General features: G+C 38.9%; 1 protein-coding gene across 13 annotated transcripts; it reads right to left on the bottom strand.

Moving 5' to 3' along the window:
* Window positions 1-1182: 1182 nt before the first annotated feature.
* Window positions 1183-20982, bottom strand: aifm1 (apoptosis inducing factor mitochondrion associated 1). Of its 13 annotated transcripts, none has more exons than XM_042499146.1 (25): window positions 20754-20982; window positions 18455-18585; window positions 18243-18363; window positions 18058-18081; window positions 16987-17118; window positions 15674-15745; window positions 14444-14518; window positions 14274-14345; window positions 13319-13390; window positions 13072-13146; window positions 12558-12629; window positions 12020-12138; window positions 11761-11891; window positions 10514-10604; window positions 10291-10375; window positions 10104-10180; window positions 9543-9651; window positions 9333-9440; window positions 9148-9236; window positions 8924-9064; window positions 7197-7339; window positions 3625-3749; window positions 1750-1940; window positions 1556-1659; window positions 1183-1370 (listed from the first exon to the last, which is right to left on the bottom strand). In XM_042499146.1, exons 1-24 carry the CDS (start codon window positions 20839-20841, stop codon window positions 1588-1590), a joined length of 2415 nt encoding a protein of 804 aa, XP_042355080.1. In that variant the 5' UTR covers window positions 20842-20982; the 3' UTR covers window positions 1183-1370; window positions 1556-1587. The 13 variants fall into 13 exon arrangements, with proteins under 13 accessions (XP_042355080.1, XP_042355083.1, XP_042355081.1 ...); XM_042499149.1 differs by having other exon boundaries at window positions 9333-9437; XM_042499147.1 differs by having other exon boundaries at window positions 13072-13143.
* Between the last annotated feature and the right edge of the window lie 2342 nt (window positions 20983-23324).

Below are 23324 nucleotides of genomic sequence, written 5' to 3'. Positions count from 1 at the left end.
CAAGAGATTATTAACCCCAAATCCAAAAACATGAAAGAATTTAGAGAATCAATTCAACAGCTCTCTCCCTATGCCATAAATGAAGTTTTTTTTTTTCCCTCCAAATGAAAATATTTACACAAGTTTAAATGACATATCTTTGACAACAGCTCCTTACTTTGTCACATCGTGGTAATAAAGTGTGACAAAAAAGGCAGCACTGTCAATATACAACTCTTTATAGTGTAAATGTGTTTACTTATCTTTGAGATAATTTAAATAGGGACAGAATTGCCTCAGATTATAATAAGATTATAAGTATTCACAGCATCCTAATGAAGACATAGTGTATAGAGAACGGTGAAAAAAACAACATTACTGTATTTCATTGAAAAGGGAAATAGGATGAGGGGCATCAAGTTCAAATTAATCCAAGTGTAATGCGTTTCTTTAGGTGTCAGTACACATCCAGAGGTTATTTATCTTTAGCAGAGCTGTCCAACATTTCTGGTCTAATTATTTCATCTTCAAATGGCCAGGCAAATTCAAATATAAATGTGGAAGCTCATGTTTTTTCCCCTCCATACAGAGGGGGAGGCAGTTCAGCCATTTACTCATGTAAAATTAATGTCAAAGAAAGCGACGGGACGTTATGGCTGCACGTGTTTGCCTCACACTTGAAAGGCCGTTCCACACTTCGCTCTGGAGCCCACAGTGTCACATAAGATAAGAAATGTGTGAGAATACAAAACATGAATGCAATCCTAATAACAAGAAGCCCACAGCAGAGGAATAAAAAAATACCACAATGTTTCTGCATGCTTGAACATTTTCACCTCCGGACAAGATAAGTAGGCCAAGCTTCATTTTAATGTTGTTCTTGTTGCGGCACACATTGACTCTGCTCAATTAGATTGTACTTTTACATACAGTAAAATGTACTTGTCATGTGCCCTTTATACGAGCCTGCATGTACACAGTGCTTTTAGCTAAAGGTTAGACCTTTAACATCGCCTCACTCAGTTTTAAAACGTCAAATCAGTGAAGTTCACATGTATGAGCAAAGTTAATTTGCCAGAGTACACATTGATAAAAATGCTCGGGGACAGATGAGTTCAGCCACACAGACTTTAACAAGCATCACAGCTCAACTTCTCTGTCATCTGCGCTATAATAGGAGCAAAATGAAAACAACGGGATCACTCCAATTTAAAAATAGCCTTTATTGCAGCCTTTCTCACAACAAGCTGCTCTGATCACACAGAGGAAAACAATAATCCATGCTCAGCATTTTCAGCCTGGTGGGGGGAAAGCAGGACAATCACATCTTGACCATGATTTTAAAAATACATGTGCAAAACGCTGGGTGGAATATGAGACGATGGTTTTTCCTGGAAAGAAAAAAAAACAAACAAACAAAGCAGGTGCAGCAGATACAAATTCCAAATATGAAAAAGATCTCAGCGACATGACATAATTTACATGAATCCTCCTGTTTTTGTTTTATGTGTGATCAGTGGTGTCTTCAAGAGTGTGGCAATGGCTGCCAAAGTTCAGTCTGCACATGAAGCGTTACCTCTCCTCCCACATTGAGTGCCAGCCTCCATTTTAATCATCGTGGATGTTGAACAGTTTGGCCACTTCGTTCAGATCTGCATGTTCTTCTCCATCCTTAATGATCTAAAAGTAACAGATGATTTACTATGACCAAAATCTATTTTTTTAAATCTTTACAATGGCAAAAATCATGTTTCTAATAAAGTGACGTACCTTTCTTGCAATGGGCATTCTGTTGAACACGTTCCACAGGATAATACCCACCACCACTTTGTCTCTAAGGTAGAAGATGACTCCTTTTCCGTACTCGTCTTTGTGCTCCACCACAGCGGGAGCAGGTGTTGAAGAGGCCACTGGGCTGGTAGCAGTGTCCTCTGTTTCACTCTCTGAACGGATACCAGTTCCTGCAATATGTTTAATAGGTAAAACTGAATCTTTTTTCTTTTTAAGTATATTTGAGCTGCCTTTTCCTTCACTTTTATTGTGCGGAAGTGCGCCCGGCTTTGAAGCCAATTTAGGTAGTGGCAAAAACTCCGAAGTCCGTCACATGATGCCATTGGTGACAAAAATACTTTTTCCCATAGACTTACATATATATATATATATGTGTGTATGAGACTGCTGTAAATCAGTGCATCCATTTTTTTGAGCCAAACAACCCCCATTAAATGACTTGTTTCACTTTCGGGCTTTGATCCAGTTGATCTGATAACAATTGAAAGTAGCCAGCTTGACTGGTGAAGTCTTTAGTGTGCCTGCTCTATGAGTACAGAAGCAGAGCCATTTGTCCAGGTAATTTGCTTCAATATTTTTTTTTGGCTTTTGCATTTATTGGAAATAGGAAAGCTTAAGCATGAAAGAGGGGGGAGAGAGGGGATGACATACTGCAAAGGGCCGAGGCCGGTATCAAACCTGCGGCCACTGCAACGAGAACATAGCGTCTGTAGATGGGTCGCCTGCTCTACCAACTGAGCTACTGGGTGCCCCAACATCACGGTAATTTTATACACAACAGTTTGCAACACTTTTGCCTTCATATGTCACTGAGCAACTTTCTTTGAATGAACAAGGTTCTGTCTCCAACAATTTATCCAGGTCCCTAAGTACATACATGGCCTAAACTATAGAGTGCCAGCCAATCGGAAGCAGAGTAGGGCGGATCATGACTTCTACCTCTAAAAGAGAAAAAATACAGTGTACTTTGCTGACCTACACAAACCTCACTAACATTGGGGCCCAGCGTGGGGGTCTCGTCGACCTGGCTCTGTGCCAGGCTGGTAAGGTTGTAGGGGAGACACCGATTAAATGTAGATAATTTTGTCAGGTAGCAATATCTATCAAAAGAGACTACTACCTGTGTAAATATAGTTAAATGTGGAGTAGGTTATTCTGTTGGGTACAAATATCTACCAGAATGAACTACTGCCTGCATAAACATATATAAAAGTGGAGTATGTCATTCTGTCAGGTAGAAATATCTATCAGAATGGAGAATTACCTGTATAAATGTACTGAAATGTGGAGTATGTCATTCTGATGGTACAAATATCAGAACAAACTACTACCTGTATACATATATATATATTGGGTCATTCTGTCAGGTAAAAATACCTCCCAGAATGAACTCCTAACCTGTATAAATGTGGAGTAGGTTATTCTGTTAAGAAAAATATCTATCAGAATGGACCACAATCTATATGAATGTAAAGAAGTCATTCTCTCAGGTAGAAATATCTATCAGAATGAACTACTGCCTGTAAAAAGGTGCAGTAGGTCATTCTGTCAGGTACAAATATTGATTAGGATGGACTACTACCTGTATAAACATACTGAAATGTGGCAGATGTGGCATCAGAGTGAACTTATACCAGTATTAATCTGGAGTAGGTTATTCTGTCAGGTACAAATATCTTTCAGAATGTACTATTACCTGTATAAATACTCATTGACTTAGTAAAGCAACATGATCTGCACCTCACAAACGTTTAGGCCCGGCAGGGGGTCTCGTTGACCTGGCCTGTAACATTGTAGGGGAAACACTGGGGCACATTGATTATTTTTGCATTTAGCTTCGGAATTTAGAAATACCTGATTGTTCTGTAGCAGCTTTAGGTGTGTCCTTGGCAGTGGCTTTGGCAAACACTCCTACTGTTGGTAGGCTGCTGTCAACTATTCCAATCGCCTCGTAGCCCACATCAGGTCCCAGGTCACTCCTTCGTAAAAACACATGAGATTGGAAAACACGTTGAAGGAAAAACTTGATTCAAAGCTCTCAGAACAAGAGCATTCTCTTACCGCTGATTTCTTTTTCCCGCACTATGAAAAAATCTTTCAGTGCTACATGGTATTAAAGAATATCTAAACAAATATACCTTTTACAAAACAGCTTTTTCCCCCCATCCATTCTAATTATATTATTTCTGTACAAACATGTAAAGAAAAGCCACATATGTTGTGGCTACATACCGCACTCAAGACAGAACTTAGAAAAGAGGATTAAGATTTTAATGGAGCAACGCGTTTCGCTTACAGCTTCATCAGGCTCAGCTGTGCACGAGCAGTTTTTCTATTTTTGATATTTTATTTTTGTAGTTTAAACTGTAGTTGTTATATTAATAACTTTTAGTCATAGTTGCTGAAACTACCACTTTGTTAACACAGAAGTACATGAGAGAGATGTAAAATATTTATATTCCTCTGCTTCCTCTATTGCCTTGTTGCGGTTCTAATGGCCTTACCACACTTGAACAAAAGACAACCAATCAGAGCCGAGGAGACTCTAACGTAGCTATTAATCACTTCTCATAACCTGCAGTCATATTGTCAAACTAGACAGTGCAGATCACACATGAATCAAGATTCTGAAAATCTGCTCTGGCCGCAGGGCAGTGGACAGTGCTTGGTGCATCCCTTGACTATTTCCAACGTGGCGGCCAGTCGCAATCGTTTTCATTTAACAGCTAAACAGTTAACTAAAATATGTTTATGAAAAATTCAGTAACAGACTCTTTAGAGAATCATTAGAGACTTCTCAATACTGATAGATTCTAGTGAATGCTGTTAGAGGCAGTAGGAGGGGCAGAGGGGCATGATTTTTTTTCCACAGAATATCGCTCTCATACACTACTTTGTGGATATAGTGACAGTTTCAGCAAATACAACAAGAAGTTTTCATAAAAAGACACCAACTGTTGCTTTGAGTCAATATAGGCCAACACTGCAGGGAAACATGCTTGTCATTTTGTGCCAAGAAGTGTCAAAAACAAAATCTTCTGCAAATTTCTGTTAAAAAGTTTTGGGGCTGAAGTTCATTCTCAAAAGTGAAGTACAGCACTTTCAAGATTTTAAAACTTAACTGTCAAAACAGCTTTAAAAACAAACACTATTTATGTTTGTGTATCTCACGCAGCTCCCATTCTTGACACACACACACACACACACACACACACACACACACACACACACAAAACAAGCAGGACTGACAGCGCACTTGTTAAAAACTTAGTTGTAAACTTCAGTGACGGATGAGTTTCAAGCTGGCTGATGACCTGAAGTAATGTCACAGTGAAATGACATTAACAAATTACACACTGTGGTCATTCTACCAGAGAGCCTGTACACTAACTTTCACATCATTCAGAAACATCCAGACCTATAGCTGATATTAATTTGGGTCTGTTGAAATGTTTTTCAGTGCATATATCACATGTTTACAAGTTAAACATGAAAACTAGAATAAACTGAACACAGTTGTATGCCTCCGTGAACCATTTGCAGGTACAGTTTACATCCATGTCTGTCCAAACTCAAATGTTGCCATGACAGCTGACAATGTGTCAAATATGGATTTTGCTGCAAAGAAGCTACATACTGTAAAATATGGATGCTTCATACACATCTTCAGCCCGGCAGCACAAGAAGTTCTAGACAATTGGCACAGTTTCAAGGTGGACACCTAATTCAAAATCTGACCAAATGTCTCCCCTTCTGTTCCTGAGTTGTTTTATTGAATGGTGGCCAGAAAAGTGTTTTTGCAGAACATTATGATGTCACAGTGAAGTTGATCTTTGAGCTTTTAGGATATAAAAAATCATTACTTCATCATTTTATCCTATTAGACATTTTTGTGAAATTTTGTGATAATTAGCATATGAATTCTTGAGTTATGGCCAAAAGCAAGTTTTGTGAGGTCACAGTGACCTTGAACTTTGAACCCTAAATTCTAGGGTACCCAACTCATATTGTTGTTTGAACAGACTCTGCAAGACATTCAGTGTGACAGCGACATAGTAAACAACATAACAGCACTATAGACGGACTGCAAATGTGCAACATTTTGTGCCGACACTAGATATTAAAACAAAAACAAGAGACTGCAGTGCATTAACTTGCTGTGAGCTGTAGTATTACCCTACTAAACAAAATAGGGCCAAGTATAGCCCCTTTGCAAGTGTGTCTGCAGCTGCTGGAATCAAATGTTGCATAAAAGTCAAAAATAAATAAAAAACAAACAAGCAACTGCTCGACTTGAAGCAGATTTGAAGAAGATTTGAGTCTCCGACTTTCAAGGGGCAGCCCAACCAAATTCCAATCACTTCATCATTGGGTCCAAGTGAATGTTTGTGCCAAATTCGAGAACATTCCATCACGGCCCTCTTGAGATAACTTGTTCACGAAAATGAGATGCAAAGCCACGATAACCGTGACCTTTGGCCACCAAATGAGTTCACTGATATGTCCAAGTGGACATTTGTGCCAAATTTGAAGACATTCCCTCAAGGTTTTTTTTAAGATTTTGCATTAAAGAGGCACAAGGTGACAGTGACCTTGACCTTTGATCACCAAAATCTTATCACATCATGTGGCATAAAAAATGGACTTGATGACCTTCAAATGAACTAACTGGCTGCTGCTGGTTCATGAGGTGACGTTGTACATGATGCCCAGAAGGCATTAAGGCAGCCTAATTCTGCACACACACTGACTACACTGGCACAGGAATATCATCTGACTACAACTGCATGATAGCGTGAAGAATGTTTGTGCATTATTTTATGGATGGCAATGTAATAATATTGTCAATAGTGTGTCATGTTTCACCAGCTGCTAAAAACATGCAGTCACAACATTCATCTGCACAGTACAGACCACAATCCACACTGCAGTTAAATTTTTGGCATCTCCCTGAATATCTGGTAGAGTCCTCTAGCAATCATATCAGTGATGTTTTTAACAGTTAGTGAATTTATGACGGGCTTAAAAAATGTCTGGCTGAGTAGCGCAGCCCTCTGCTGGAAATTCCTATCCTAATGTCCTCTAAAGGCACTTTAAATATTTTAGAACTTAATGGTATTCAAGACTTCAGAGCAATCATGCATGTGCATCTGACGTCTAAAAGGATTGAATCCGAGTCATTTGTGAAATCGTACATGCTGCTCCAGTGCCCACTTATTAAATATATTCAATAAGTGGGGGCCTGCACAATTAACTATTCAGACTGGCCCTCGCTTTCTTAAATATTTCCCTTCATTTCAACTTCAAGCTGGTTTCATAGCTCACAGCCACAGCTCTCACTTGCAAAACCGTTTGAATTTGTGACCCATGAAAACCTTGAGTTAACGTCACTAGCAGGAAATAGGAACTACCCTAATTATACCCACCAGAACATGGACTGATGCCAGTAGGGTTTGCTTGCTCCTGTCATGTTCTCTCCTGCTAGTCTCCCACTCACGACGGCGTGATCATGGTGCTCCACTCGTCTGCGGCCCAGTCTGATGTCATAGAAACACGCAGCATCTCCTGCCTAGATCAAGACAGAAGGGATTAATGTGTGGCATGGATTTAGATTTCTAACTATACTACAACTGTATTTCATGTCTACAGAGGTGCATTGTTTCTGGATCATGACCTGAGTTTGCCATAAAGGGCACTACAATAAAATAAGACACTCAACAACTAAAATATGTATGAAATGTTGTATGCAGCTAATCTCGACCTAATAAGTATATCATAATAAACCTCAAATATCCAGCACAAGATATTTAGTTATTCTTAAATTTATTGAAATTCATTTAACATTTAAGTACTTTTTTACCAACTCATTAAAAGTGGTTGATAAAAAGAGCTGCCATGTTTGAATTCCAAATAAAAGTGATTTTAGCTTCTGTATTGTGATCAGTGAGTCTGAATATTTGAGCAGTGTACAGTCACAAGAAAGACTGAAATCATATCCTTCACAATTAAATGGGCTGCTAAAAAGCAAGTAGGCTTACAATTACGTGAGATTAAGTGCAGGGTCCTATGGCTCATTGAAATCCTTGAAAGATTATGAATTTAAAGAAAAGTTAAGGCCTTTTTGAAAATAGCAATGCATCAACATGGCAGATTGAAAGTGTTTGAATTTTTGTATTTTTTGCAAGAACTGAATAGAAGTTGTTTTGATGCAGTCTTCCATCTGTAACACAAGTGTACACATTCAAGCCTCTCTCTTTTTTTGTCTGTTGTTGTTGAACTTCTGTAAAGCCTGCTACCTGTCATTATAAAAATGTTCAGCGTTATAACAGTAATTAACTTTGATCACTGAAACAAAGTGTGCGCATTGGTTCCTTGAATTTAAGGTAAGTGGGCCCAGAATGTCCTAAAAAACGACTTAAACTTGATGTTTAAGAAGGTGTGGGAACCCTGCTGTTAGATTCTGAGGTGTACGAGGGAAATTAATTAAAAACAATTCAGTCACATTGTTCTCAAAATGAAAAAGTTTTTTTCCCCAGTGATATCCAAAACCACAACCGTTCACATTTCTCTCTAAATTGCTGGTGTGTGGTTTTATATAATCAGTGTGGCCCAAACTATCATTGTTAGTCCGATTTTGAGAAATTTGATTTAGTCCAATACCGTCGGACAAACATGTTTACACATATTTTAAAAGTCCAGTTTTAGTCGGACAGACACAATAATTGACTTTTGGTAATATTACGTACTGACAGATTGGAAGGATTTCAGTGCAAGATAAGTCAAACATTTGAAACCAGTTGACTGGAAGAGAGAAAAACAACAACTGGACTTTGATATCAATTTTTAACTTTTTTTGTCATATAACAATAGATAAATGATCAGTTAAGACAGGGGCACAGGACTGAAACTGGGAAAATCTATTCCTCATTTCACTGGGTCTTAAAATAAATACATGTTTGTCTGCTTATATCACCACATGACTATTAACTCATTGAAAGATGATCCACTTATCATTAATCTCAACTTTTGAAAAAACATAACATTAAATTAAAATTGGAACATGGGGTTTAACCTAATCAGTCACTATTTCAGCAAGTCATGATCCTTTCAGTGTTATTGGAATATTTGAGCCATCTTATAAACATTAACTTACCACCCAAATATTGGATCTGGCTTGCAGCTCTGCATTGACCCGAAATCCACCAAAGTCAGAGTCCACCTCCAGACCTGCTGACTTGGCAAGGTCAACATTGGGCTCCAGGCCAACAGCTGCAACTATGTGGTCGGTTTTCACCTGCAGGGTGAAGCACAAGATAATCAGTAACTAATGACTCATTTCATAAATTAGACTGAATTTGTGCAAAAATGTGGACCTACCAATCGGCCATCTTTCAGTTGGATTTCTAACTTATCATCTTTGTAGACAACAGATTTCACCAGAGCTTCCGAGACAATTTTCACACCCTCTAGAAAACCAAAGGGGGAATATTTCATAAGAGAAGAAGCAATGAGATTTTAAAAACATTGGTTCAGACACGCTAGAGAACTAAACGGACATGAACCTTTCTTGACTTTTTCTGTTGTCCAGTTGCTCAGATATTCAGGCAACACTTTTCCCATGTTTCCCTTCTCAGGGAACATCTGTATCACCTCCAGGCCACCGTCAGCTGCTTAAAAAGAAAAAAGAGGATGAGCCATTCAACACCGTTGCAACAAATTAATTCTGTGAAACATTATTTGAGTCATTTTCACATCTTGCTCCGCAGTCTTACATCTCCTGCCGAGGGCACAGGCCAGCTCGCTGCCCAAGAAGCCGCCTCCAATAATTGTGATGGACTTGATGTTTCTGGAGACTTTATCCAGTGATCTGAAATCCTCAATCTGTGGAAGACAACAACTTTTATTTCAAATGTACTTTTTTTTAGAATATTTTTGGTAATGTCACATAATTACACCTGTTTAACATATAAAAAAAAGGCCTTCAATTAGTATATGGCTATCTGTGCACTTATTATGTGACTGTAAAGATTCTTATTATAAGAAACTTTAGATCAGTGGACAAACAAAAGTAAAGTTGCACACAGCATCCGCCTTAATGTTGTTGGAGTTTCTACCTGTGATGGAATCAACATTCAGAGAGTATTTCTTGCTATCCAACACTTCCAAACAACTTTTTCATAGTCACAAATACTTCTATTTTAATATATCCATCATGTCAAACCAATAGTGAAACTCCCACAAGCAAAATATGACCCTTTTTGGAGGTTTGTACAATCAGCAGGCAATTCCCAAACTGAAACAAAGCTATCGCCCCCTTGTGGCGAAACACTGACCTTACGGAACAACGTTGTCCTGTTCATCACTTCCTCTCCTGCTCTCTCAATGACCTGTAGATTTCTTGGCACACCGCCTGTAGAGAACAGTTGACATTAGACTCAACTGTAGAGAACAGTTGACAATAGACTCTATCAAGTTCACACCGACCACACACTGTAATAAATAAATATTAAATAGGCTTACCTGTAGCAATCAAACACTTGTCATAGGAAATCTCAGTATCATCGTCCAACTTTATTTTATTGCCTCTCACATCCATGTGAACCACCTAAAATGGACCAAGTCACAAGTTTGTTGTAAAAAAAAAAAAAAAAAAAAATGCACATATGAAGTAAAAAATGAGCATCTTCCAATAAGATACACATACTGGTGCTTGAGTCATAACGGAAAACAAATATAAACTGACCTTTTTGCCAGAGAGAACTGCCACTCCACCATTTTCTGCACTATCGAGTTCTTCTGCATTAATGTAAAACGATGGCGGCTGGAAGTAGATACTGCCAAATAAACACAAAAGTATGACATTTTTTGAACATTTTTTCTTATTCAAATAAAATATAAAACTTCCAGGCAGCAAGTCACACATGAGCCAGCTAATAGGAATGAGAAATCTTCAGACAGTATCAGTTTTATTTGGTATTATGACAATACCAAGTTGCAAAAATTTTGTGTTCAACAGCTTTTTCCTGGAGAAGATAAAATCCAAGCAGCACAGGACATGATGCAAGTCTTGTTCAACAATGGTTTGTTATGAATACTGTAAAAAGGGGAAGTCAGTAAGAACAGAGTGTTGTGCAGATAGCTAAAGGGAAACTTGCACCATATATTTACGTCCACTAAGTGTTTGTTTTTGCAGATTGTCTCAGATTCTTATAAGTGTCTGACAGTATCACAGAAAGGAGCCTGCAGAGAAATGAAACTTTTTTTTTGATGTTTCGCTGGCCTGTTTGCTATTTTCACAAATTCTCACTTAAGGAGAAGGCTTGATCTAAAACATAACAAGAGGTGATGTGTTGCAGGAAAATAACAGTGGAACAGTTAGAGAGAGTTGGAGACAGGGGGTACAGTTTGTTGAGTTGTAGTACGGACAGCATAGCTTTGTGTTATGTGAAAGATTGTAAATGTCATGGCTAAATATTTAGCTAATTTCAACAATGCACAATAAGAGTTCTCCTTGCTCAAGACGTGGTTACACACACTAACAAACAGACCAGATCAGCAAAAGGTAAAAAACATTTCATTTATCTGTAGGGTCCTTTCCGTTGCCTGTCAGTGGCAAAAACAAACACTTTTTAGTGGAAATTACTTTGACAGTGCACGATATCCCCAAAGCATAACACTGCAGCCGGTTTCGCCCCCACGGCTGTAGCCCTCTTTCTCAGTATTGAACCAATTTTAATAATTGTTGTCTCCATTAATCTCTTCGACACAAATAAGGGAAAATAAAGTCCTGGTGCAAAAACAGTGACGTTTCCCTTTTCCCTTGTAAAAACAGCAAAGAGACGCCACAGGACAACATGGTGTGACTGTATGGACAACTTATCACAGCAGAGGTGGACAGATGTTGAGTAAGAAAGGCAAAGTCCCTTTGAGACAGAAAGAATTCAAGGAGAGCCAAAACCAAAAGCACAATACAAGAAAGTTAAAACGCACCTTCTTTCCTTTCCATTCCACTGTTTGAATCGCAGTGTTTCCGTCACACTGGGGTCATCAGAGAACCACAGCTCCTTAGAAAGAGGTGGTCTCATGTATGGAGGGTCTGGCTCATCAGTCACAATCAACACCTGGGAGCAAGAATTCAAAAACGGCAGCTATAGTACATGACACAAACTGACAAACTCAAGTACGATATAGTGGATGATGAACTGAATTCTGCGCTTGGCATTAATAGTGGAAACAGATGCTGACTGACCCTTGCACCGGGGTCTCTGGCTCGAATAGATCGGGCAGCAGCGAAGGAGGCTGTGCCTCCACCAATAAGGACGTAGGGGGCGTGTGAGGGGATCTTGGGAGCGACAGGTGCCGAGTCTCCTGGAGTTTGCATATAAAAGCAAAAGCAAGCACGAGAGATGGAGAGTGAAAGAGAGAGGGAGAGTGACAGAGAGAGGGAAAGAGAAAGGCAAAAAGCAAAAGCAGGAGAGAAACACAATCAGTGCACAATCTCTGACGCTCATCCGTACCCATGACTTTCAAAAATACTCCTGAAATGTGAAAATGGAAAAAGAAATTGCAATTTCATGTGAGTGAGATTAACCTTATCATTACATAAAATCAAACAACGTGAAAAACACATAAGGAGGCAGGGAGAAAGGCTGTAATAGGAAAAAAGGTCAAAAATATAAATAGGAGAAGAAAGGGTGTTTGAAATGAATATTAACATTAACAGAAAGGGAAAAGTATCGGTGACTGCCCGCTTCCCCGCTCCAACCAAGGCTGGACTATGGTCTTACCACTCTGTGCCACAACTTCAGGTTGAGGCTCGGTTGGCTCTGCTGCGGGGCTTTCTGCTGCTGCTGGAGGTTCTGTTAGTATAACCGGAGCGTTAACCAGTTAAGACGAAAAAACCCTCAGATATCATGAACAGGGTTCAGCAAGAATATGAAGCATCACAATATTTTTGACCAATTACCTCCATACTGATATTAACATAATAATGTAGGGTTAACAACTGGTGCTTTCTCAAATAAATACACAATGAGGTTTTTTAATAAATAATAAAGAATTTGTAATGTGGATATAATGTCTAAAGGCAAATAACATAGCACCTAAAACAGTCCAGTGAGTTCAGAAAATGTCATTATTGTAATTCAGCCTTTAAAACCAGGAGAAGGACACACTTACAATATTCTGTTTTTCAAAAACTAAGACGATATCTAGTCTCATATCAATGTCCATATACATTGTCCAGCCCTAATGGTAAATGTATATATCTGGTTCCATGCACAGGTCTGACTGAGTGCTTACCACTCTCCACAACAGGTGCAGGGGGCGGCTCTGTAAGCTCGGCTGGGGACGGCTCGGAGGGAGGGGATGGTTCTGCTAGTATAAAGTTATATAATGAACTCTGATGTACACCACAGTTATTATGTGAAATACATATTTAACTGAGCTGTACTGTGTATCTGATTCAGATAAGAAAGAAATGCATCTGAATACATGTTCAATAGGATGAGAAACTTATTTCAGAGCATCCTTTCTTTTCATATCTTACCCTCCTCAACTACAGGAGCAGCAGGTGGTTCTGCTGCCTCTTCTGGAGGTGCTTCTACCACTGGTTCATCTGCTGTTGGGGCAATTCATAGTGTAATTTAAGATTCAATTCTTTAAGGGATTATTAAAGGGGAAGACCACGAGGATCCATGCATCTCTTCAGCTTTACCCTGGGAACATTCTGCAGGACATGCACGCTAACAATAATAAGAGGAAGCTGCCCAAGTTGTGGTTAAATTCTGCAGAGATGTCCATGATGAATACCACCAGTGAGCCGAGTATGGAGGTGTAACCGCCGTATGCAATGATGACAATGTCACTGCTATTTTTTGCTCAAGCATGTCTTTGCACACTGATGTTCAAAAGTTGCAGCAACTTTTTTTTCTGACTTCCCAATTAAATTACAAACTGCTGCAAAGACTTTTTGCATCTTAGGCAAAGTGTACAAAAAGTGTAGAGATAAGAAATATAATCCACTTCAAAAGGCAGCTTCCAATTATGAAAAACACTATCACATTAAAAGGAAAAAATGAGCAATATACCAGGACAAAGTTCAGCTAAGGTCACATTCACAGGAAATGTGACACAGGAGCGGCTCCATTTTATAACACAAATATGACAATAAGGTGCACCAGAGGGCAACGTATTTGGAGGAAATACCGAAAACTCAAACAACTGTGTCCCACAAAAACAGAAATATTAACCGTTCAGAAAGGATGTGAGTATGTTAGTGGCCAGAGTTGTAAGGAAATACTTATGAGTGAGATTAACCTTTATCATTACAAGAAAAATGCATCTGAAATAATGTGAGAAAGACATGAACAGGCAAGGAAAAGAGCTGTAAAGGGAAAAAGCTATAAAATATAAAAAGGAGAAAAAGTGTTTGAAATTAACAAAATGGAACAAAGTATCGGTGACTGCCCGCTTCCCCACTCCAACCGAGGCTGGACTCTTACCACTCTGTGCCACAACTTCAGGTTGAGGCTCGGTTGGCTCTGCTGTGGGGCTTTCTGCTGCTGCTGGAGGTTCTGTTAGTATAACCGGAGCATTGAATAGTTAAGACAGAAAAAAAACCCTCAGAAGTGTATATCTCTGGTTCCATGCACAGGTCCGACTGAGTGCTTACCACTCTCTACAACGGGTGCAGGGGGCGGCTCTGTAAGCTCGGCTGGGGATGGCTCAGAGGGAGAGGATGGTTCTGCTAGTATAGTGGCAAAGTAATATAATTACCTTTAATGTTAATATGTACAGTTAATACGTGAAATACATCTTAACTGAGCTGCAGTATGTATGTACTCCACAGACTCGGGTCAGATGGAAAATCTGAGGTTTGAATGACATCTTAAATGTCAGCATTAGTCCAATTCTTCCAAAAGAATGAGTAAATAATTAGATCAGAGCAGGGCTTGGCAATATGGCTTGACAGTACTATCCATATATTTTTAGGCCTTATTGCATTATGCAATATATATTTCTATATTTAAACATCTCTAAACTACTATAGACTACTAAAATACAAACTTACTATATAAACTACAGTTACAATAATGTAGCTGCTGTTATAATAAAGTTATGCTATAATCAAATCATATAAAGTATTGTTATCAAAGCAGAATGACTGGTGCTTTTATTTTGAAGCACCTGGCTCTTCTTGGGCTGGAAGTGATTATGTTTTTACTGTGAACTTGAATATTCCGCCCAACATTTGGATTTTAGCAGAAAGTTAAACTGTTACCGCTGCACCTTTAACCGTGAGGATTTATTCACTGTGAGCTGGAATCAAACTAACAGTTTTCCAGTTCATACATTAATAAAACCTGGCAAGTTGCACTGGTGCTCCATCGTCACAAAATGTGACTCCATAATCACAATCCGAACTCTGCAGAAACAAATACACACAGCCCCAAGTTTAACTATTACAGCGGCACCGTGGACAGATTTATTCACTGTGACCTGGAAAAATAACAACAGCTCCGCAGTTCATATATTAATAGTATTTGTAACTCGCACTGGCACTCTGTGGTTGCAAACTGTGACTAAAAAGTCACTGTCTGGAGCCCTGAAGATACAAAAAACAGACACCCCGCCTGTTCAGACTACTGTTTAACTCAATAAGTTGAACTGTTACTGTGGTGCCGTTAATAGTGATGATTTATCCACACGTTTTGCCCAAATATTATCACTCAGGAGAAAGTGGTCTGGACGGGCGGAAAAGTACATCTGAAGACTCATGTTAGTGAGTCTTTTTCTGTGTGTGTCTGTAAGAGGGAGGGAACCGAAACGCCAAAACAAGTCTCATGTTGGTGGCCTAAAAGAAATCCGATCTATCGCCCACCCTGCTCCTTTCATGTCTTACCCTCCTCAACTACAGCTGCAGCAGGTGGTTCTGCTGCCTCTGCTGGAGATGCTTCTACCACTGGTTCATCTGCTGTTGGGGCAATCCATAGCATGGGTTAAAATGATATTCTTCATGAGAAAATTGAAGGGGAAGACCATCAGCATCCATGCATTTCTTGAGCTTTACCCTGGGAACATTCTGTAAGGCATGCACTCTAATAGTAACAAGTGGAAGCTGCCCAATTTGTGGTCGACTTGTACAGAGATGTACATTTCCTATACCATCCAAATCGAACGAAACATTATCAAGGAGCTGAGTATGGAGTTGGAACATTTCTAAGCGTTGATGACAGTGTCACTGCTATTTTTCACTCAAACATGTCTTTCCACACTGATGTTCACCAGAAACTGCTGTGAAGACTTTGTGCAAGACTTTGACTTTGAGGTAAGAAATACAACCCACTTGACAGGGCAGCTTCTAATTATTAACAATACTATCACATAAACAGTGAAAAAGAAATGTGAGTACTATCCTAAGACAAAGTTTCACCAAGTATGACATTCATAAAATATCAGAAAGGAGGGGTCCCATTCTATATCACAAATATGACAAAGTGCACCAGGAGGCAGCATATTTGAAGAAAATGTTGAGAAATCCAACGGAAATCCAACGAGTCTGTCCCCCCCAAAACAGAAATATTTACAGTTCAGAATGGACGAGCGAACTGTACATGAGAATGCAAAGTTGTACTGAAACTGTAAAGGGTTAATATACAAGGTTAGAGGACACAAAATAAATTAAACCCAACAGAAGACACTGAAAAGGACACATGCATCACTAAATACGAGAAGGTGAATGAAAGTTAGACATGCAACCAGAGGGCAAAGTCACAGCTCGTGCTGTGAACTTGTCACCGTCTGAATATTGTGGACACTAACTACACAGACAAGACAATACAAGCCTATATATCTAACAGGCCTCGTGTATGAAACATATCATCACCATAAAATTGTATTTTTAACATTTTACTAGTGTGGGAGAATTAAGAACAGGGTATAAAGAGCAGTGGAAAGACAGGTGTATTTTACAGCCTGCTATTTTTGTACCAACCTGACTTCCCCAGTTAGTGTCACCATTTTTGACATCTCAGTTCTCTTTGAAGGATAATATGTGTACAAGGTATGATACAAAGTGTGGTAGTACACATACTTCAACATCTACTGTGTTTTGAAGTTTTTCCCCAATTTCTTTTTGGTTCAAACATACTGTTCATACAGGAGGCACTTGTTACACATGCATAACAGAGTATAGAAAAGTATGAAGCAGACAACCTTTGGTTGGTTCAGTTGTTTCAGTGGAGGCCACTACTTCTGCTTCAGGGGCGGGAGGGCTTGGCTCTTCTGGTGACGGCGCTGCCTCGGGCTCCGGTGACGGTGCTGCCTCAGGCTCTGGCTCAGTGACAGCTGAGAGACAAATGAACAAATACATTAAACATAAGATGTGAAATAATTAGCCCTGACTAAAATTCAGCCTATTTTCTTTCATTTATATGACATGCAGACGGTTTATTAATAAGAGCGAAAGGAGGGTTTCAAGTGAGAAATTAAATCAATTCTCCTGACATTTGAATATAGATTGTTCTGCAGTCTCAAACTCTGCTGTTACCACTGCACAGCAAAGGCAGCTAAACTGCACCCTGCAGAGTCACCCGATTACAAGTATAATCTTACACCAAATAACATTTAACTCCGATTTAAAAATGAAAACCTTTCAGTCAAAAGAGTGATACAGCAAATATCACACAGGCAATTGGCCTCATTCATCAAAATGGTTTCAAAAGAAATGTCATTTTGAAGTTCTGTTGTGTAGGATTTAGAGGCATCAAGCAATGAGGTTGCAAATTACAACCAAACGTCTCCTATCTGCCAAGTATGCAGAAGAACGACGGTGGCCAACCGAAAAAAATGCTAAAAACGCAAATGGCCCCATCTAGAGCCAGTGTTTGGTTTGTCCATTCTAAGCCACTGTAGATCAACATGGCAGACTCTGAGGATGAGGACCTGCTCCTTATGTAGATATAAAGGGCTCATTATAAGGTGAAAAAACACAATGATTCTCAGTTTGATTATGCACCAATGAGAGCATAGCTATGTATATTATATACCACATATGCCAATATATCCACTTTAAGAACAAATCAAGTACAAATTTAAGAAAAAACTTAAAAAGTGGTGAATGAGGCCCAATGTTTAATATATTTGTATCTCCAGCACAAGCTCTTTGTTCACTGTAATGAATAGATGGTTAAATTTTACGAGCCACTGACTCATTAACAGAGTTGAAGTTTGATCAATACATGTTCAGATAAATACCTACTCAGAAATGAAAGAGAAATCACTCACCCTCTGTCTCAGCGGCTTCCACTGCTAGAGTAAAACAAAATACAAAATAATGACATTCTTAAATGATCACAAATTACCACTATATAATACTGTGTCTCTGATAGGAACATCCTTTGACTTCTTTCTGGAATTTACCATACAGTATTTTTTACCATCACTAAAATGACTTAGTAGAGACTGCTCACCAGGAGGCTCGGACTCGATGGGGGCGGCTGCTTCTTCGTCAGATGATTTCTGTTGTCTGGCTTCAATTTCACCAATACGCTGCATATATCTTCGTTGGTCTCCCTTGACAGTTCGGTACGCCTGTGAAATGTTTTCGGTCGCAAATTGACATCAAGTGATTACTTGTGATTTTCAATGCATGTGCTGTATTTTACGACAGAAGTTAACTCACATATAGTCCACCACCGACGCAAGCTGCTCCCACCAGGAGGGCGTACAGCTGGTTTTCCCTACCTCCCCCTGCAGGCCCGGTGGACATGTGAGCCGCAGGTACACATGCTGGTATTCTCCCATTGTTGAACCCTGAAAACAATTTGACACACAAAAAAAAATTTGATCAGTCAAATCTGCATCAGTGCTCTTAAAAGGAATCTAAGTAGAGGTCGATTACAAATGCAGAAAATCTAAAAGACATGCACTATACAAGCATGACTGACACACTGAATTTGGTCTTCTGGATGAAATGTGTCACATTTTGTGAGTACTGTACCTTTTCCTGGATAGTGGAAGTATGTATAATAAAACACTAAAAGTGGAGCTTCAAACCATGGCTGGAGATGCTCCCCAAGGCTTATTGGGTTGCAGCTACTTCACTGACAATACCATTATAAATTCATTGTTCAGTCAATAATATCTCACTTTGCTATTTGGCCAGACACCAACAACACTGAGGCGAAACGTACCATCTGACTTTCCTCCAATATCATGGAACTAGACTCAGCTTGTGGTGCCCAAAGCACCAAAAAAATACATTTGAAAAACAATGAAAGAAATCATGACCCGGTTACTCAAGATAATCCAAAGACCTTGGTGTGAGCAGATTCATGTAGGAAATTTTTTTTTCAATAAAACTTACTCTGCCAACTGTATCAAAGTGCAGAAGGAAGCACGCATCTCATGCTCTCATCCATGAGAAGATGCACACTTTCCTCTGCCCAGTGGTACAGTCAGTAGGTGTAATTCAGTAGTAAGAAAAAAGTTCCTACATAAAACTGCTCACAACAAGGTCTGTGGATTATTTTGAGTAATTGGGTCATGCTTTCTGGAAAGCGACTTTTTATTTTGGCGCTTTGAACGCCACAAGCTGAGTGCCATTTAATGCCATTATCCTAGAGAGAAGGCAGACATCTCTCCAGCCAATAACTCCAACACTTGGCAACTTACATCCAAACAACAAAGACTGATAAATAAAACCAGAGGTAAGAGTATTTTATTTTTTATTTTGGGGTGAACTGTCCCTTTAGTATGACTGTTGCTGGTGAAGGTGAAATCTGCAGGCATGTAAAAAGTTGGGTAAATATCTGTAAATGCTGATGGCTGTATGATATATTTAAACTGCTTTACATTTTGCTTTGCACTTTCTCACTGCTGCACCTCTTTAAAATGATGTATTTTCCTTAATTGTATACAGTCCATTTTTAGCTTCATTTTAATTAACATAATCTCACTGGGTTTCATTTTCCATCATATGTTATGGATTCTGTGTAATCTATTTTTATCAATATTTTTATCTGACTTTTCCTAGTATTATCTCGTGGGTTCTGTCCAAGTGAAGATGCATTCTATTGTAGGAAAGGTGCTATACAAATAAAGATTATTATTATTATTATTATAATTATTATTGTTATATTTACAGAATATGCGTTTAGGCTCTGACAGTTGAAAGATGTCTCTGCACGATGTAAGCATGTTCTGCTGATTTGCTGAGTAACATTACATCTTTGCATGTCAGCATGAGTTTTGACTTCTCATCACCCCAGAATGAAGGGACTGGCACACTTTGGTGCTCTGTGTGCTCAAGAACCCTTGTGCTTGTTAATTAGGCTAATTAAAGAAAGCACGCGCGCACAATTTGACTCGAACTTTCATTTAATAACTCCCCATTGCTTCCTCGCTTCATCATTGCAGATGCAACCTAACTATCCTGCCTGCACAGTTTGCAGGAAGCCTCTGTGGGACATGTTGTCCCTCAGCTTAAGCTTTCAGGGTCACAAGGTGCTGAAAAACCCCCGTGATTCAAATCAAAATCGGCCTATGTGAGCACGCTCATATCTGTGGGGGAACAAACTATGGCGTAACACCTGTAATAAGCACACTGCAAACAAGCACTGAATGAAAAACATATGTGACAGTCCATTTTTGATGTACTAGCGTTGCTTTCAGGCATATTTCAGGCGAAAGCTACAACCCATTAAGTGCAATATGGTTTAAGCTAGCCGAAATAGTTATCGAAATGCCATTGACTTCTGCATGTTACCTTTATGCTAATTAGCTCAGTCAACATTAGCTTTCAAACAGCCAGACGAAGGTCAAAATACTCAAACTAAGCAACTAAAACATACCCCGTCTGGTTTGACAAACTGTCGACGCTGTCCACTATCATGCTTCAATGAAAATGTGTCTGAATTGAAGCAAGCTAGCGAGGAGACACCAAGTTACCAGTGTTAGTTAGTTACTAAACTTAACGGTACCTGCTCTTCTCACATTCTGCCGGCACACAGTGGAGGAGGCTCGAGCGAGTGGTGCAAGCTTTTTCCATGCACTTCTACATTTCAGCATTGTGGCTCAGCTCCGCTGTAACGGCTCCCAGGTTACTAGCCGACTAATCGGACAGGAACACGAGCTGGTTGGCGTTAATTAATCCCACTGCCAGCACGCACTGACAACTAGCTGCACCGCGCTACACGCCAAGGCCAGAGACAGGTCATACGCTCCAAGGGAATTATGGGTAATTGTAAAGACTCTTTGACTACGTAAGATGGGTCACAACGAGAAAAACCAAGTAGGATAACGGCTTTGGAAGAAAGATGGCGTCGCAGATGATGATGTCAGTATTAATTTCATGAGTTCCGTGACGCCTTAAACTATGTGACATTGTTTTTGTCGTTATTTTTGTTTTATGATGGATCTAAGACCTAGTGTAAGCAGCCACACAATTAATAATTATGTAATTTCAAATTGAATCTCTCTATTGAATAATGACTTCGAGACCCTACCCTCCATCAGGACCAAAACCTCAAGACTCAAGAACAGTTTCTTCCCATCTGCTGTCACCATCATGAACAATACCACCCCCCCAACCGCCCACATGACACAGGCTCTAATCCAGCACGAGTCTGAAAACATTACATTAATGTTATGCTAAGTCAGTTTTTATACGTTACATTAACGCACAGTGGACTGGATTTCTTTACATGCACACTGTAGGTCATTTAATTATTTAAACTTAAGATATTTGCACTGTAACTGTACTTCCCCAAAACGGTACAATCCCTCCATTGCACCTTCTATACATACCTTTTTTGTGTTCCTTAGTATTTAATTTATTATTAATAAATATATAAATGGCTTTTATATGTTTTTATCTTGTGTTCTATTTTATTTAAATTCACTGTTTTTCTCTTCCTTTATGTAAATTGTTTTGCGCCAAAACACCAAGTCACGTTCCTTGTATATGTAAATATACTTGGCAATAAAACTAGATTCTGACGTTAATCCAGTCGTAATTTTTTCGAGCGCTTTCCATGAGGCTCTTTCCTCAAAGACTCTTTGGTCACTTTTCTAAATCCGGTTCTTCTTCGTGTCATTTCTGCAGATTACATGCCGCTACAGTGCACTGCTGCCCTCTATAGTTTATTGAACATACAGGACCTCGGTTGAGTAAAGTTTTCCAGGCAGTTTTCTGGTTTAAAAAAAACAAAAAGAAGTCGATCACAAAAATGAATGGTTATAAGATTAGTAGGAGGAATAGCAAGTAATTGCTAAATACGTTTCCTCCACAACATGTGAGGTAAAAAAAAAAAAATGTTTTTTTCATATTATTTACAAAGCGTACACAATGGGCTATGTATTATGTTTGTATTCTAAATAAATAAAGTTACAAATACTGTAATGCACTGAAATGTTACAAAAATGTCGACCAATGTATGTTGGTGTAATAAAAGTTAGGGACTGTTTGTTATTTATAAGAGGGGAGGGGAAGCTGTAAAATAAGGGAGGCATGTCAAATATTTTTTTAAGCACTGGGGAAGGACTTGTATTTGTTTGTTTGTTTGTTTGTTGTTGGGTTTTTTTTTGGCTTAGGGGTGGGATGTAAACCTTTAAATAGTTGCATTTTGTATATATATTTAAATACCCCCCAAACCACAAATCCTGCTGGAGAGCTTGAAAAGCACACTTTCATAATTACACCATTTACCATAGCCAGACACTGTGCAAATTATTGTAGAATTTGTTAATTTCAGATGGTCCTTCAACACACAATTTTAAAGCAGGAGTCACACATTATGTAAGAAATTAGCTTTTTTTTTTGACAAAAGACAGACCTGTTTCTGTATTACAACTTTATGAAATAAAAGACTTTATTAACTCTACAAACAACATTTTTTACATAGTGAACATCATGACTGATAAGTTAAATACTCTGTTAGAATAATAAGGCTGTCCCTCTGTCAGATATTATGCAACCATCTCAATTCAAGCAACGTTCATACTGCTGATGCCTCAAAGTATGCAAAAATGTTGCAGACTCAGCAGATTGAAACCTTCAAAGAATTGATTCTTTGGCCGCTTGGGGGCAGCAAAAGTCAGACTTGATCAACAGCACTCACAAATTGTAAAGTTCATATTTATATACTATAACAGTAACAAGAACCCTGATTTTTTTTTTTTTACAGTTTTATATCAATTTCCTCCAAATTTGTTGACTATCCATCCAGTTGTCAGTGTTGTTGAAAGCTGAATACTATGAATCAGTTAAGTGCATATGGATACAATTATGTGTTTGAGAATGCAAAAAAGGCCACATTTCGAATGTTTTTTTTAATTTGTATTCTACCCTTTTTGAAATGTTTGTGTCTGCGTTGGGTTAACAGACAAAGACTGTGAGAAATACCACTTGACAGTATTCCACAATATCACTAAGCAACAAAGTGCAGTTAATTTTAGGCATCTGAGTTGAATTACTTTTACAGATTTGACTGTTTATCTACCATAGCATACTGCTTCAATACAGTCATTTGATCTGACTTTTTATGTCAGTT

This window comes from Plectropomus leopardus, chromosome 13, assembly GCF_008729295.1.
Source record: "Plectropomus leopardus isolate mb chromosome 13, YSFRI_Pleo_2.0, whole genome shotgun sequence".
Classification (NCBI taxonomy): domain Eukaryota; kingdom Metazoa; phylum Chordata; class Actinopteri; order Perciformes; family Serranidae; genus Plectropomus; species Plectropomus leopardus.
Note: the sequence above shows the minus strand (reverse complement) of the source record. Positions and strands in the feature narration are given on the sequence as shown.

Excerpts from the sequence above, each read along its gene's own strand:
- aifm1 (XM_042499146.1), bottom strand. The coding sequence starts at position 20,841 with ATGCTGAAATGTAGAAGTGCATGGAAAAAGCTTGCACCACTCGCTCGA. Across the intron at positions 10,605-11,760 it reads TGGAATGGAAAGGAAAGAAG|TATCTACTTCCAGCCGCCAT; the intron begins GTGCGTTTTAAC and ends TTTATTTGGCAG. Across the intron at positions 10,376-10,513 it reads CAGTTCTCTCTGGCAAAAAG|GTGGTTCACATGGATGTGAG; the intron begins GTCAGTTTATAT and ends GGTCCATTTTAG.